This window comes from Melopsittacus undulatus, chromosome 2 (genome assembly GCF_012275295.1).
Source record: "Melopsittacus undulatus isolate bMelUnd1 chromosome 2, bMelUnd1.mat.Z, whole genome shotgun sequence".
Classification (NCBI taxonomy): domain Eukaryota; kingdom Metazoa; phylum Chordata; class Aves; order Psittaciformes; family Psittaculidae; genus Melopsittacus; species Melopsittacus undulatus.
In genome coordinates, this window is record NC_047528.1 from 76,727,848 (window position 1) to 76,743,672 (window position 15,825).

The following is a 15,825-nucleotide window of genomic DNA, read 5'->3' on the forward strand; positions in this document are numbered from 1 at the left end:
GATTTTAAAAACAAACTAAACTGCTTTCAGTTTACCTGTTTTCTTCTGCCTTTAAGCTAATCTTACTAACATGATAAGCAGTCTCATGAGCAAAACCTACCTCTGATGTAAATAGAAATGTGTAGGTAAAGCCTGCTTTTTCATAAGAACCACTTTCGGGTACTGCATTATTCCTTTCAAGTATGTTTACATCCAAATAAAATTACTAAATTTGTACACACTTCTTGAAAAGATAAGATGTTTGGCCAGTTAGTATTAATTTGCATGATGCAACTTCTAATTTCCACATGAATTAAAACTGTCTCCCATGATGTATAGTATAGTAGAGTATATTCAAAGTATTCCCGGAAGCAAAAGCCAAAAATATCCTCACCATTAAATCCAGTTTGTGATTAATTGCCAGTGCGGAGTGCTCCAGAGCCTTGAAAACAGATGCATAGCAATCACTTAGTTTTGTGTACTTGCCAACGAGAGCTATGGAACATACCTTCAGCAACCTTTCATATCTGACAAAAACAAGTTTTTTTTGGCTATTAGACTGATTTTCACACAGAAGACATTTTAACAATGTTTGCTTTTCCTTTAACTTCACAAATCATCAACTAAAAATCTCCAAACTGACAGTTTTTAAACCCAGACCATTTGCAGCTGTTGATCAGCAACATGCTACTGTCCCCCATCGAGTTTGGCAACTTCACAGGACCTACAATCCTAACTGGCATTAAAATACTTCTAGAAAAAGAAGCAGGAATTAGGATGGATACCTGTCAGCCATTTTCTTCCATCTCATTAGAAGATCACTTGGATGGTCATCAATAGGCAAATTTAACCTCTGTTTAAAATACTTAATGATGCCTTGCTCCTCCAGCAGGATTGGTACTCGGTAAGTGGAAGATACATCATGGACAAATATGACCTAACAAAAAAAGGGTAACGTAAGAGACTTAGCTAATAATTTTTTCATAGGAAATATAACATTCTATATTTTTGTATACTACATGCTGAGCTTCTACCCTAACAGACAGAAATTTAGAAACAAAACACTGCCATGAACTTCAGGGAAGTTCAGGGGCACACTGGACTCTTAGTCCAGTCACATAACTGCAGTTGGAATCTAACTGTGTACTTGATTACACACAGCCTGATACTGACAGGAAAGCACATAGCGTTGTTGTTTGATTGAACTTCCACCTGTCTGTCTCTGGGTGGAGAGGAACCACAAAGGCATTTCTGAAGGATTTCCAGAAGCTAGCTCAAGGATGCTGTCTTCTACAGATAGTAAGGTGAAAGGAAGAGCAGTGGCAGGAGTAGTAGCCCACTGCCCTCCATGTGCTCATCTGGATAAAAAAGTTTTTCTTACATACCTGCAGAAAGACAGGCCAATATGGACACATATTTGAAACAAAGCATTAACTGCTGCCATCTGTTATCCCTTTCATATTATCCATTACATTGAAGAGTAAAACACTCTCACTCGCAGAAATGTTAAGGAGCATTTATCAGAATTAGTATTTGAATAGCAATTAATCACAAACTAGTAAAGTAAAAATCACACATTAATTATAAAAATATACAGAACTACACAGAGATGTTCCAAGCATGTTAAAGGGTATGAACAGCCTATTAAATATTATCGCAGTAAGATACTTCATGTGTCTGACAGAAGCAGCCCCCCAGCTTTACCCACACTTTGCTCATCCATTATTGTAACCACCTGAGATGATTTAAGGACAATAACCAACCATAGCTTCAGAAGTGCACAGTTTTCACAACTATGTATAGAAATTAGCCATTCACTCAAAATCTATTCCTTCTATTAACTTTTCACTTAACATCCACTCAAATTGTTAATGACTATTTGACATACAATCTAAAAGATAAACTCCCAATACTTTTAAAGTATTATAGAGTACATAACTGCAAGATAAAAATTGTAACCAAATACATATTAATCATAGAATCATAGAATGGTTAGGGTTGGAAAGGACCTTAAGATCATCTAGAATGAATGTGAAGTTGAATACAAATGCACAGAAATACTTGGATGCTTTCTCACATATTTAAATAATGATGAATAAAATATTAAAGTACTGACCTGCTCAGGCTCCACATGGCAAAACATGGAAATCTTTTCCTTCACTGCCATTTCTATAGGTTTTGCACTTCGACAAACAATCTGTCATAACAGAAGAAAAAGATTTGAGCATTTACTAGGCAAACCAACAGAATACCCAATACTGCTCTTGGAGAAAGTAACTCCTTCGGAAGCACAAAACAAATTTTTGTGCCTTTTTTTCCTCTTCTTCTCTTTTGGAGTTTCACAACATATCATAGCTCACCAATATCTGCTAGCAAGGCAGAAGTAAATCAGTCACCTGCATATACTGACCCACTTTCATTAATCTTTGGTATTCCCTGTAGTACTTCTTCCTCATGTTCTCCCTTTGTGTATTAGTGTTATAATACTCTCTGCCTAAAGTCTGGCAGCTCTGCAAGTACAAATAACATGATGAAACAAAAAAAACAGATAAATTTTAAGCAATAATACTTAGCTTACATGCATGTTTTCCATTATTTCAGTACTTCAGCACCTTTTTGTAGTTTTGAATTTGTACATCATGAAGAAAAGAAGGCTGAAGATGAGAAAAATATTTCATAACTTTTTTTTTTTGAGGGTAGGGTGTTCCTGGCGTTACTATTCTGCTAAAGAATTTTAGAAAATACTGGCAATTTTTACCAACAAGCAAACGTGATTTGGTGTTTGTTGGAAGGTGTTATTTTGCATTATGTAACTTCAGGCAAATGCAGAACTGCTCTATCAGTGTGCTTATTGATTACTCAGTCTACTACATAAAGCTATTTTAAATCCTAGAAGTGTAACAGAGAGTAGGATGATCCTGATTCGTTCATTATTTTCCCCATCTTTCCAGCCAATGCAACTACTTAGTGCATTAAGCCCTTTTTTGTTCAGAAATTTTGATCACCTTGCCAGAATGCAGCTTAGTTACACTAATACTGACAAAGTTTAATTAATTTCCCCTACCCTTGCAAGAAATTCCAGAAACAGAAAACCAATGGCAAGTATAAGGGAAAACCAGTGCACATTTTAATAACCATAAAATAATTATGAAACAATTTGTACATTCTATTCAATTAAGCACAACTTAAAAACTGGATGCTGTTTGAAGATATAATTCTTCAAACAGCAGTAATATATAATTGATAATATGAGCATATAATTAAATCCACTTTGAAATCTATCATCCATCTTGCTGAGACAAATTTAAAGTTAACGCAGTCACAGAGAATTGGTTACAGTGGCAGAGACAGATCTCAAAGAAACAAAGATGCATGACAATCCAGTTGAATAGGGCAGCACTGATAAGTGTATAATCAGTCTTCAAAACACTGCTACAGTATCCATTGTATCTGCAGATACAGCAGTTTTCATTAAGCTCTTAGAACACCCCACAGAGAACAGAAAGGCTCCTGCACATGCACAGCTAAGGCTGGCCCAGCATGCCACCTCAAGAAAACCTGGCCCCAGACAGGGAGGGAGCAGGTATTAAGAACACGTCTAGCCAAGTTTAGCTCAGGCAGCCTGGCAGAACAGCTTATGAAAGAAGTCCTCCTGCCTGCTGTTCTAAGAACTTCCCCATGTGCTGACTTGGCCTTGGGCCTCTGCCCAAGACAGCAACCATTTAAAGATTTTCTTGAAGCAGTGCCCAAGCAACTTTATAGCAGCATCAAAAAGCTGTGCTCAGAGTTTAATCTCTCAGTGCTTTAGTGGTCACCAGCAGCCTCAGGCAAGGACTGTAGATGAGATAAAGTGACTAGATCAGCCTGTTTTTCTTTTATTACACACAATTAGCAGGCTTTTAAAAATTAATTTGAAGGGCAGGGATGGAGTCAGGCACTGGCAATTATCTTAAAGGCTTTAAAAATCACAGGCAACTTTCCATATGCAATTAGCACCTGAAGAGAGATTTTGAAATTTAGGGCCTGAAGCTTGGAACGCAGAGCAGCATTGCACTACACAAGCTGATTGTTGTGACATGGCAACTGTAATCTGAAGCTACACAAGACATCCTTTCACATATCCTACTTATAAAGCCTATGTAAGCCTAGGATATACTGTATGTACACATATCCTACTTATATTGTAGTTATAATAAGCATGCTTTTTTCATAAACCTGAAATGCAAGAATTAAAAAATAAAAAAAAATCAGAAAGTACAACACAAAATGTAATTGTGTGACTATTCTCTTAAGAATAAGTTTTCTTCTTTGAAGATATAAATATATAGAACCAGTGACCATTCTCACTCCTTCATTTCTGAGAAGGTGTCGTGGGTTCAGCAGTAGCAGTCATTTTTCTCCTTTTTAGTAGATGGTGCAGTGCTGTGGTTTTGACTTTCAGCCTGGGAACAGCGCTGATAACACCAATGGTTTTAGTTGCTGGTCAGAATGTTTACTCTGACCAAGGACTTTATGAGTCTCATGCTCTGCCAGGGAGGAGGGGAAGCCAGGAGGAAACAGAGACAGGACACCTGACCCAAACTAACCAAAGAAGTATTCCATACCACAGGACGTCATGCCCAGGATGTAAAACTGGGGACAGTTACCCGGAAAGACCAGATAACTGCTCCGTTGGGATGGGTATCACCCGGCAGTTGGTGAGCAGCTGTATTCTCTTCCTTTGTTATTTCCCTTATCATTACTATTATTGGTGGTAGCAGTATTGGTTTTGTGCTATACTTTAGTTACTGGACTGTTCTTATCTAACCCATGGGAGTTACATTCTTTCAATTCTCTTCCCCATCCCTCCGGAGCCAGGAGAGGAAGGGGGGGGAGTGAGCAAGGGCAGCATGGTTGAGTTGCCAGCTGGGCTTAAACCGTAACAGAAGGGCTAGGAAGCTTTTTCTCCCAGTGGACTTTATGGGAACGGAAAAGGCTCACCAACTTCCAGAATCGAGTAAGGAAAATATTATTTGATGTAACAAACAGCCTCACACAAAAGAGCCAAATTGTCCTTTTCTGTTTCTCAAGCAGACCTAGAAATAGAGCAGGTCTTCAGCTGTACCAGCTGCAGCTCAGGAAGACAGGAACTAAGTTTGAACTGAGGTTTTACTGGCATTTAAGGCTGTGCTGTCCTGGCTTCACTGCTATCAGCACTTGACCAAGCAGATAAACGTCAGTGTCAGACACGCATCACAACAGGGAGCTGCATTCTAATTGTGTTTCCTCTCTGCTCCCAAGGAAAAGTACCAGGGAGGCAAAAACTGCATCCAGTGAATAACCACAAACTCATTAACTAAAGCACTGGAGAGAAAGAATGAAGGAGCTGGTCTTTTGATCACTTGCCAGCTAGCCAGGAGGTGTAACTTGCTGGCTTTAGGGCCACTATAGTATGTGGTGCAAGAAGGGATTGAGAGCAGCCTTGCCAAGAGGCATTTGGGGGTACTGGTGGATGAGAAGCTCAACATGATATGGCAGTGTGCGCTTGCAGCCCAGAAAGCTGGAATATGTTGGGCTGCACTAAAAGAAGTTTGAGAAGCATGTCAAGGGAGTGATTCTACCCCTCTACTCTACTCTGGTGAGACCTCACCCAGAATACTGTCTATTTCTGGAGCCCTGAGCGCAGGAATGCAGACATTGAGCTATTACAGTGAGTCCAGAGGAGGCAACAAAAATCATCACAGGGCTGGAGCACCTCTCCTGTGAGGAAAGGCTGAGCTGTGCTTGTTAGGCCTGAAGAACAAAAGGCTCTGTAGAAACTTTATTGTGACCTTCCAGTACTTACAGGATTTATGAAAAAAAATAGGATCAACTTTTTAGTAGGGCCAGTTGTGACAGAGTAAGACGTAAAGGTTTTAAACTAAAAGGGGCAGATTCAGACTAGATACAAGGAAGAATTTTTTTATAGTGGACACGGTAAAACACTGCAACAGGTTGCCCAGAGAGGTGGCAGATGCCCCATCCCTGAAAACATTCAAATTAAGGTCAGGGGGGACTCTGAGCAACCTGATTTAGCTGAAGATATCCCTGCTCATTGCAGTGGGTTGGACAAGATGACTTTAAAGGTCCTTCTTAACTCAAATTATTCTACAATTCTATGACAGAAATTGAGGAACCTTACTTTAGAGATTCACCCATATGTTTACATTTCCAAACAGGAATATTTTTTGAAAGGCTGTACTTCAAAGGTAGGATTGCTTCTTCTTACTTACACATAAGAAAATATTTGTGAGAGAACATCAGAGGCCAGAGGCATTCTAGATCTTCCCACAAACTAAACTGAGGCTTTATATTCTTTTTAGCAGTGCAGAATGATTTCCCTGCAAAGAACTTCAGAAGAACAGAGCTACAGTCCCAAGATAACACAAGGATTTAGTTGAATTAAGTTAACTTAAAGTGAATTAGGGTAATTTGATTTCCTGTGGCTTTAGTGAAGCAGTGAAGCATGTATTTTTTATTTCTTCTAAAGTTCTTGTCTTTCATGGGACACTATGGCTTATACTTTGAAGACAGGTTACACAAGGACACTTCTAGATGACCTGTAAATAAAAATCTGCATTTATTGACTCACCAGATCTGGAGACAAACCTAGACCTCTCAGTGCTCGAACACTGTTCTGTGTTGGTTTTGTCTTCTGTTCACCAGTGGCATTAGGCTGGAAAGACATATTTTGAAAGCTCAGATGGCAAAGCAGTTACAGGTGAAAAGAGAAAAGCCATAGCAAATAATAATACTTTAAGGAAGTAAACATATCCAAACAGAGCCACAACATGGCAGAAACAGAAATGACATCACTGTTATATAAGAAACTCTGCGAAGAAACCACAACGCCCTAGTTCAGGTCACGTTTATTTTGGGGGTTTCTGTTTGGTTTTGGTTGGGTTTTGGATTTAGGTTGGGTTTGGGTTCTTTTTCAGAGAAATAGTTTCAGTGCAAGTGACTCAGGTGGTAGAAGACAAATATTCCAAAAGTTGGACTTTGCCAATAAACAGAGAACGTCCAGCACAGCACATGGCCTTCAGTAACTGTTCTTGGAAATTACCTCTATCTTACCAATAGCTGACCAATCCTCCAATCCAAAGCTGTGGTGGCTAATAATTCTCTCTGTATCCATACTAGGTGCAATCATATCAACATTACCAGTATTTGCTTACCAAAATCTCCCCAGTGAATACTTATCTCTTAAAATAATAAGAAAACATATCTGTGAAGTAAAATTTAGAATAGAAATATACTTTTAGCCCTGCACAAGAAGTTGCAGTGGCCTTGACCAAAAGACCATTGTACACAAGGAGTTAGTGATTCACACCTGAGTTCCCCTCCAGAGGCCCACTGCGCTGCGCAAAATCCTTGGCTGCAGGACAAACTCAGCCAGCTCTTGTAACAGAGGAGCCAGAAGAGAGCACCTACTCAAGATCTGCAATTCCATTGCCTGTGTGGCCTTCCCTTTATCTAGGAATGCAGTAAGAAGTTCTCCAGAAAGGATTTCTGTCGAACATCCTTTCTGTTTACAATAAAGATGATACAGTTGTTTCCTTGTAATGAAATTATCTATTAGTCCAAATGACCGAAAGGAGAGAATCAGTTCTTCAGATGTAGTCTGCCCAGAACACTGCACATCAGGCTACAAAGCCTGGGGCTCCTACCTCCTAAAGGGACAAAGTCATTTACACCATTCTTTCCATATAGTGTTAGCTCTAACAAATAGAATTTTAAGTGATACCTTAGAGAGTTTGAGTGCCTTTCTTACTGGGTTCACAATGTACCATCACCTTCTCATGTGAAGTATAACTATATTTAGCATTCTAGATAAATCAGTGTTGATAACACGGGTTTTCAGTAACTCAGAAAACTAAAACTGATTCTCACATCAATAAAGTAAATATGAAAGCCTTTATTTACTCCAGTGTGACTGGGTTTCATATTTGCATCTCTAAAACCCTCAACCATGAAAGGGTTAATGGAAAAAGTAAACAAATATGAAGTCCAATACACATTAAAATCTATTTTATCAATTTAATAACTTACCTGTGGTACTAAACTAACATGGATATTACAGAAGTTCTCTTTTTTTGCTTTGAACTGAAACTGTCGAAATGCTTCAATGAATGGCATTCCTTCAATATCTCCAATAGTTCCACCAAGCTGAAAAAGAAAGCTTAGATATGTCAGTATCATAAAGCAAAAACAAACCAACCAAAAGTCTACCTCTACCAAGTTTTCTGAAATATTTACCTATTTAAAAAAAAAAAAAAAGACAATCGAAACTCGCAGGCACACTCTGCAAAGAGCCTAGATCTATTCTGCATATTTGTTTCCTGTGGAAAACAGAACAATTTTCAAGTTTTTTTATATTCACTTTACATCAAATACATAAGCTTCCCCTGGGAAGATGAGAGGTGCTACTGAATAATACATGCTTTGACGATGTTTTGGAAGTGGTAAACAAGTAATCAATAGTGAAGGATAAAAGCTTCCAAATAAGGCAGAAGCAAACCAACATCCCTCTCTACAGGAGTCACATGTATTGCACCCTAGGGTCTTAGCAATCTCTAGCAGTTCTACCTGTCCAGTGAGCCAGGTCAACAGTGTGGGCCAACGATGCGCAGATGCTGAGAGTATGAACCACAACTATTTCAAACTAAAGACTTGGTTTCTTGACAGCTACTTAGAATATGTGCTTTTAAAGAGTTTACACACATTAAGGAGAAACCTAACGATGGCTGTTGGGTTTTACTTCAGGTTTTGGTTTTGATTTTTTGTTGGGTTTTTTTTTTCCCTAACAGGCTTTGCAATGATTGTGCTTACATGTGCTACTTTGGATGGCATACAACTAACTAGGCGAGAGACACAAAAAAAACGTTTATTTTCCTGTCAGATTAATGAACAGTTGTGATCAACAAAATACAGGCATTTAGCAATATTATCATAACTTTCCAACATCGATAAATGCCATATGGAGAACATGAAGTAATACTTGACATTATACAAGACTTTCAATATTACCAAACTGACATCCAATACAAAGACCCTGTTATAAAGACAAAAATTAGATGTCTTTCAAAGACACAAAGAGCTAAGGTAGACTAATCACTGAATAAAGCAGCGTTTAGCACCTGTCTTATGAAGTAGTTGTATTTCATGATTGTTCTGTGCCATCAAGTGGCCTTTGAAAGAATTGCACATTTGTTTTCACCTAGTACCAGAAAAACTTCAGACTACATTTGTACATGACACACATACTCAGTCTAACTCCTTCACAGTTTTGCAAAGGGAAAACTCTTAAGCAGCTTAGTTTCAGCAGTGTCCTAGATGAGATTTAGTCAAGTAAACAGAAAATGTAGGGATAAAGACCACACCTGTCATATTCAGAACAAACCAAAGAAAGTATAATGTGCCTTTGCATTGCTGCTCTTCATAAAACTTCAGTCTGACCTTCTTACAGTAAGTGGCAAGGAGAAAGCAAGCTAGTTGTGTTCATTGTGAATATATATCCTAAAAGATTCTATACTTGCCTCAATTACACAAACTTGTGGTTCTTTTCTGTCATCATCCACTGGAACTTTTGCCTGATTCATTACCCATTCCTGAACTGCATCAGTGATGTGTGGAACAACTACAAGAAAAAAAACAAACCAAGCAAGCATATCTTGAGACCTACATATCAGGTTTTGCATGCAAAAGGGTGAAAACAAGCAAAAAATCAAAAGTAAACTACTAGTTCTTTTTTCTATTTCTCTCTTCCTTGAGCCCAGAAGCCAAACATTACAGGAAGATGCCCAAAACTCTTGGAAAAGAGAAAGGAATAAAGTGATGCAGCAAGGAATACCTTATTCTAGCTAATCACTTCAGGGAAGACTGAACAGACAAGTATCCCACAGAATTAAGAATATCACCTTGAACAGTTCTCCCCAGGTAATCACCATGTCTTTCTTTATTAATGACATGCTGATAAATTTTTCCAGTGGTGATATTGTTGTCTTTATAGAGATTGATGTCCAAAAATCTCTCATAATTTCCCAAATCTAAATCAACTTCTCCACCATCATTCAATACAAAAACTTCACCTGAAAAAAGAAAGAGAAAACCAACAGAAAAACAGTAAAATAATGAGGAATTATTAAACGCACAGCAGGAACACCACAAATTTATCTTAAAATGTATGAAATATTTTTTAAAATTACATATTACAACAACATATCAATAAAGCACATGCTGCAACTCAATCTGCATTGTCATTCTGTGTGACCTGGATATTAAGTCTTTACTTTTACAGTCTACCCCTCAGACACATATAGTTAGCAAATAAGTTTAAATTATAGTGCCAAAATATTTAGATGACTTAAAAACATTTAAGTAGCATTTCAACAGCATACTACAACCCTTGACTGGAAGAAAACAATCTCCAGGAAGCATAAATCAGCAACAAATAAAACAACAATTTACACACAGGAGCCAAACACTGCTTTTATAAGCATGAATTATTATCCATGCTCAAACTGTTTCACTGTAAATTCTTGCTGGTTGGATCTATTTTAATGATTATGGCTTGGACCAGGAATAAAGTTAGGCTAAATATAAATGCTTCTTCAAGCATGACCACTGTTTCTTATTCAGTTCATCCTGTGCATTTAGATCACTATGTCCACACCAAGTGTTCCGATTCTGAAAAATCTAACAAAAATATCATTTGGGTTCAGATTTTTTGTAGACCTCTAAAGAGTCTCTAAATTCTGAATCTAATCAACTTCTGAAGGAACTAAAGTTGCAAGATCTTGACATAAGGCTGGAAAGCTCTTCAGAAAAAAACATAAAATATTTTGCCATGACTCAATAAACCAATGGTTAAATAAATTATGGAGCCAGTGCACAAGGAGAAAAGAATCCTCCTGAAAAGGTAGTCTGGACTACAGAAATATATATCCTGCCAAGACACAACACTCCAATGAACAGTTTAACAAAAGCCACAAGGATGATAAGGGGACTGGAGTAACTCCCATATGAAGATAGCTTGAGAGAGTTGGGGCTGTTCATCCTGCAGAAGAGAAGGCTACATGGAGACCTCATAGCAGCCTTCCAGTATCTGAAGGGGGCCTACAGGGACGCTGGTGAGGGACTATTCATTAGGGACTGTAGTGATAGAACAAGGGGTAACAGGTTAAAACTTAAACAGGGGAAGTTTAAATTGGATATAAGGAAGAAATTCTTTACTGTAAGGGTGGTGAGGTGCTGGAATAGGTTGCCCAGGGAGATTGTGAATGCTCCATCCCTGGCAGTGTTCAAGGCCAGGTTGGATGAAGCCCTGGGTGATATGGTTTAGTGTGAGGTGTCCCTGCCCATGGCAGGGGGGTTGGAACTAAATGATCTTAAGGTCCTTTCCAACCCTAACTATTCTATAATTCCATGCTTCTGTGCTTACAAAAGGGTGGAAGACTTATGCCTGATCCTGGGAGGCACTGACTACATTCTCCATACCAAGTTATCATTTAAGCCAATAGACACAGAGTAGAACCAAGATTTCTCATAAGCAGGACTTGGAAGAACTAAAAAATATACTACTAAAAGAACTCTTATGTTAACTAGAAATCACTAAATTAAAATCCTATGACTCAATCATATTTCTGCCAAAATGTTAACAAAAGAGGCTTGCCATTTTGGCATGTGTGAATTTCTGCTTACTACCCAGAATGTTGGTGTTTCTTCACAAACATTAAGAAACTCTTAAGTGAACAGAATAGGGGGAAATATCATGTGGGAATTACTTGCCCTAATGTCCCCTCTCCCCTGTACCTGATGTGGGGGAGGGCTATATTCTCATAAATTCAAGACATCACGGGAGTCTTACTTCCAAAGGTACAGGCAACTGCCTAAGTAGCACCAGATATGCTTCTGGAAGTGCACAACCACTGAATTAGTTAAATTTTGGTTTTTTTTGGGAGAGGTCTGATGTGCTATGTTCTTCCACTTAAAAAGCAATGTGGTCTTTTTTTAGTTAAGGAGATATGTATGTTTACCTTCAGTTCCAAAACTTTTGGACTAGACTAAAAGTAGGCAGAAAAAAAATCTAACAAATAAAAAGAATTAGAAACGTCTATTGGCTGAAGGTACTTTGGAACTTTGAAAAACATCGTTTTTTTATAAATGTCTAAGTAACAAGCCAGATAGCTGAAGGAACAGTCAACACTACAAATATTGACAGACTGACCTGCTGCTCATCAGCAATGTAGTCAATACAATCAGGGTAGCTTAGAGAACTAACCAAATTAATGGTACCATTAGTTGGGTCTATAAGCTTCACTGATGGTTTTGACTAGCTCCTTATGGACTTAGATGAGAACTTTATCTAACTTTCATGAAGACATTTACACTAGAAGGCAATGACACCTGACACTCAGATAACAGAATTCATAAGTAACTGCTAACTACTTCAGTTTCAAATAAGTTTTACACCACTATTCTATTTTCTTTAGCAAGTTGAACTGAAAATAACTGAAGAAGGCCTACAGCTAGGATTTTCCTAACAAAATGGGATTTTATAGAAATTAAGCATCTACTTCCAAAAGTATCTTCAACAGATAATCTCTACTTAGAGCAGACAACGCCCTTGAGAACATAGAGCAACGAAGGAATTTGCATTGCAAAATAGATTATAAAATCACTAACTACTACTGTTGTTTTTTTAAAGACAACACAAACACCACCCTACTAAGAATACAAATATTTATGCAAAATAGAACAGCGCTGCTCTCCATACCATGTTCATATGGTGAAAAGGTTCCAGCATCTATGTTTATGTAAGGATCAATCTTGATTGCAGTGACACGTAGACCACATGATTTCAATATGGTGCCAATGCTGCTTGCAATGATCCCTTTGCCAATGCCTGAGATGACACCACCAGTTACCAGGATGTACTTCATCGGAAAATCAGCACAAGCACACAGATCTCAAGCTGAAAATCTAAAATGACAAAGACATACATCTGATGAATGCAAATTCACGTTAGAAAAGAACACAGTCTCAGTATGCAAAGAATCTAGGTTGAAATGACCTTTGAAAACAGACAACAAAAATTACCATCTTGGAATCCAGGAGCAGGATTCATCTTTCCCAGCTTACAGACCAATCCATAAGCATAAATCCACTCCACAGGCAATGGAAAACCAGATACCATTTTGATACCCTGCCCAATGGACGTGCCAGAGAAACACAGTTCATCTGCCATATCCCTCTCTCGTGACACAAAAAGCCAGCTAAGTTTTAGAACCACATGTCAGGCAAGACAAATCTCACCCTGATTTTTTTATCTAAAGCAGTTGATAACTTTATGTTTTGAGAATTTAGCTCATTGCTAAATTAGCCAGAACACTCACGTGCTCGATCCAGTAGCTTTACCTTTAAAAAGTTACTGTAGCTTCAAAAATTTATTAAAATTGGGCTATACCATCCACCCCATTTTCCAGGAGCCTTCAATCCTCCAACTCATAGTGTATCAACTGTTTCACTCGAAGTCTTACAGTATGCTATAGATCAACAGAACATGAGACCAAGAAAGAAAAATTGAACCAGAAAGTCTGTATTTATAATACACTAGAGGCCTTCATTCACAAGCCTATTCATTTTCCCTCTCCACACAATTACTGTGAGAGAAAAAACAGAAAAAGAATCACTTAGCATCTGTGGACTATGATGTAGAGGAACAGTTAATGCTGTTCTAGGAAAAAAAAAAAACAACATTTTATTCATTTTAAGTTTCACATTTAGAGAAAAGCCTATGACACTCATCATGCATTCAGAATGGCAACCCTGGATAAAGCAGCTCTGAGACCTATAGCACAGCCAACTTGTCAGAGCCTCTGTTTCCCTGCCTAGACCATGAAATAAATTATTCTTCACAGGAGGGAACTATGAATACCCAACAAACCTCACATCCTAAAAAAAAAAAACCCCACAACAGTTAATGCCAATTACAGGTGGTGAAGCCTCAATCAGATATAATATCATGATTCCCATCACTCTGTAATAGTACCAGCATTGGCAACAACAGCTATTCAGGTACACAAACTTCCTCTCTTGAAAATTTGGTTCTTTGTAAGAGACCTAAAATGAAATAAGGGATTCAAATATCGTACTACATAAGTCATATGACTGGGAGGAGAATAATGTAGTAGACTCTAATACACCTATGCCACCTTGCACTGTGTAGGAGTATGAATGGTAAAGTATCCAGAACTATTAAGAAAAAGATGCAGAAACCACCCCTAAAATTCTGATAATTACTACCCTAATTAGAAATTCTTCTTTTGTTGCTATAATCTGCTGCTCACACCAACTCCTGTTGATGTTGTCCCTGCTGGTCACCTCCTTCATCTGGCTTTCAGACAAGCCTAGATTTTTCCACCCCATCAGAAACAGGATGATGTATCTCACTCATAGTCGCATTCATATTACATTCAGGCAGCTGTGGAAGCTAACCAGTGGAATAATTTTTGCATAGTGGCAGCATGGCTCACCACAGAGCAAAAATTCTAGAGTTAAGAAACTCTTTCCTTACTCAAGCACCAAATTCATCCAGAGCAACATGCAAAAACACGTGACCTAACAGAACTCAGTATAAATCAACACAGTATGGTTTTCAGCTGCTGGCAGTAAGCAGATGCTAATGAATGAACATCGTAAGCTTTCCTCTTACTGTACTGAAGAGAAGTAAGGCCTGGATCCTCAGAGAGACTCCTCTTAGAGTTCAAGAATTTAACAATGCCTGTCATCAGTGTCATCATACTTGATAACAGGAACTACTAAATTATTGTTTCCTTGTTAACATGGACAAAAGAAAGACCATAGGCATTAACTGAGAAGAAAAGGTTCATCACGAATTAACTTTCCCCTGGTATTTTAGTATTCAATTTATTTTAGTAGCCTAGAATTTTAACAGGAGAAATTATTTTGACAACAGGTATAAACTTCAAGCACATGCTGCTTCAAAACTCATAAGCCCTATTACCTTGCTTAAGAGGAACCACAGTGAACAGCAAGAACAGCGACTTTCCAACAGCTTAAGGAAACACATAGCTTATTTGCAATAGAGACAAAAGACTCCAGATGGTTCGCGAAGCTACTTGCAAAAGGAGAGTTAGGGGAGGAAAAGCAAAAAAGCGAATAGTGGGAAATGACATTTTGTTGGGAACGGGAAATCAGCACAACCAGGAAGGCATACGATTTACTCTGCTCAGCCCTATCAACAGAAACTTGCTGCCTTCAGCGGCAATTTGGGAGCGCTCCACCCGAAATCTGCTGCGCCACAACGAAAAGCCGGCTGCAGCCGGGCCCGGCAAAGAGTTTGTCCTCACCCTGCCCTGTGTCAGCGTCGGGTGCCCGTTACCTCAGGGCCAGGTGCGGGGCGAGAAAGGCCCTCAGAGGGCGGCCGCTGAGCAGAGACCGGGCCGGATGGCAGGACGGCGGCGCAGAGGATCGCGGCAGGGCGGGGGAAGAGAGTGGCAATCTCCTTCCAGGGTACCATATGTCACCGGACTGCGACTTGCTGCCCCGCGACACCTTTGCGGTCTTAAAGGCGGATGGCTGACCCACCAAGATGAGCTGCGCCCGCTGCGTGGTAACCACCGCAGGATCACTGTCAGGGTCTGCCGAACTCAAACGAACCCCTGGAGGAGAAGCAGCACCTCCCCACGGCGAACAGCGAAACCCCACGACAGCGGCCCTTACCGCCGTCCGGCCCCGCGCCGCAGAGTAACCCCGTCAAAGCGGGGGAAGGCATCCGCGAGCAGTGGAGCAGGGGAGGAGGGGGGC

The 15,825-nt window shown here is 39.2% G+C and overlaps 1 protein-coding gene across 6 annotated transcripts in view; it reads right to left on the minus strand.

Annotated features, from left to right (window-relative positions):
- The window catches only part of CTPS2 (CTP synthase 2), a 67,543-nt gene extending 51,735 nt beyond the window's left edge, over positions 1-15,808 (minus strand). For 2 of the 6 annotated variants that reach the window (XM_031051025.2, XM_031051028.2), the window contains exons 1-9: positions 15,369-15,808; positions 12,773-12,978; positions 9,915-10,085; positions 9,534-9,634; positions 8,047-8,163; positions 6,590-6,673; positions 2,096-2,176; positions 765-916; positions 374-506 (exon numbers count right to left, since the gene is read on the minus strand). In XM_031051025.2, the coding sequence (XP_030906885.1) occupies positions 374-506; positions 765-916; positions 2,096-2,176; positions 6,590-6,673; positions 8,047-8,163; positions 9,534-9,634; positions 9,915-10,085; positions 12,773-12,938 (1,005 nt within the window). In that variant the 5' untranslated portion in view covers positions 12,939-12,978; positions 15,369-15,808. The remainder of the gene's footprint in view (positions 1-373; positions 507-764; positions 917-2,095; positions 2,177-6,589; positions 6,674-8,046; positions 8,164-9,533; positions 9,635-9,914; positions 10,086-12,772; positions 12,979-15,368) is intronic. The other 4 variants (XM_031051026.2, XM_034074317.1, XM_031051029.2 and 1 more) reach the window with 4 other exon arrangements.
- Between the last annotated feature and the right edge of the window lie 17 nt (positions 15,809-15,825).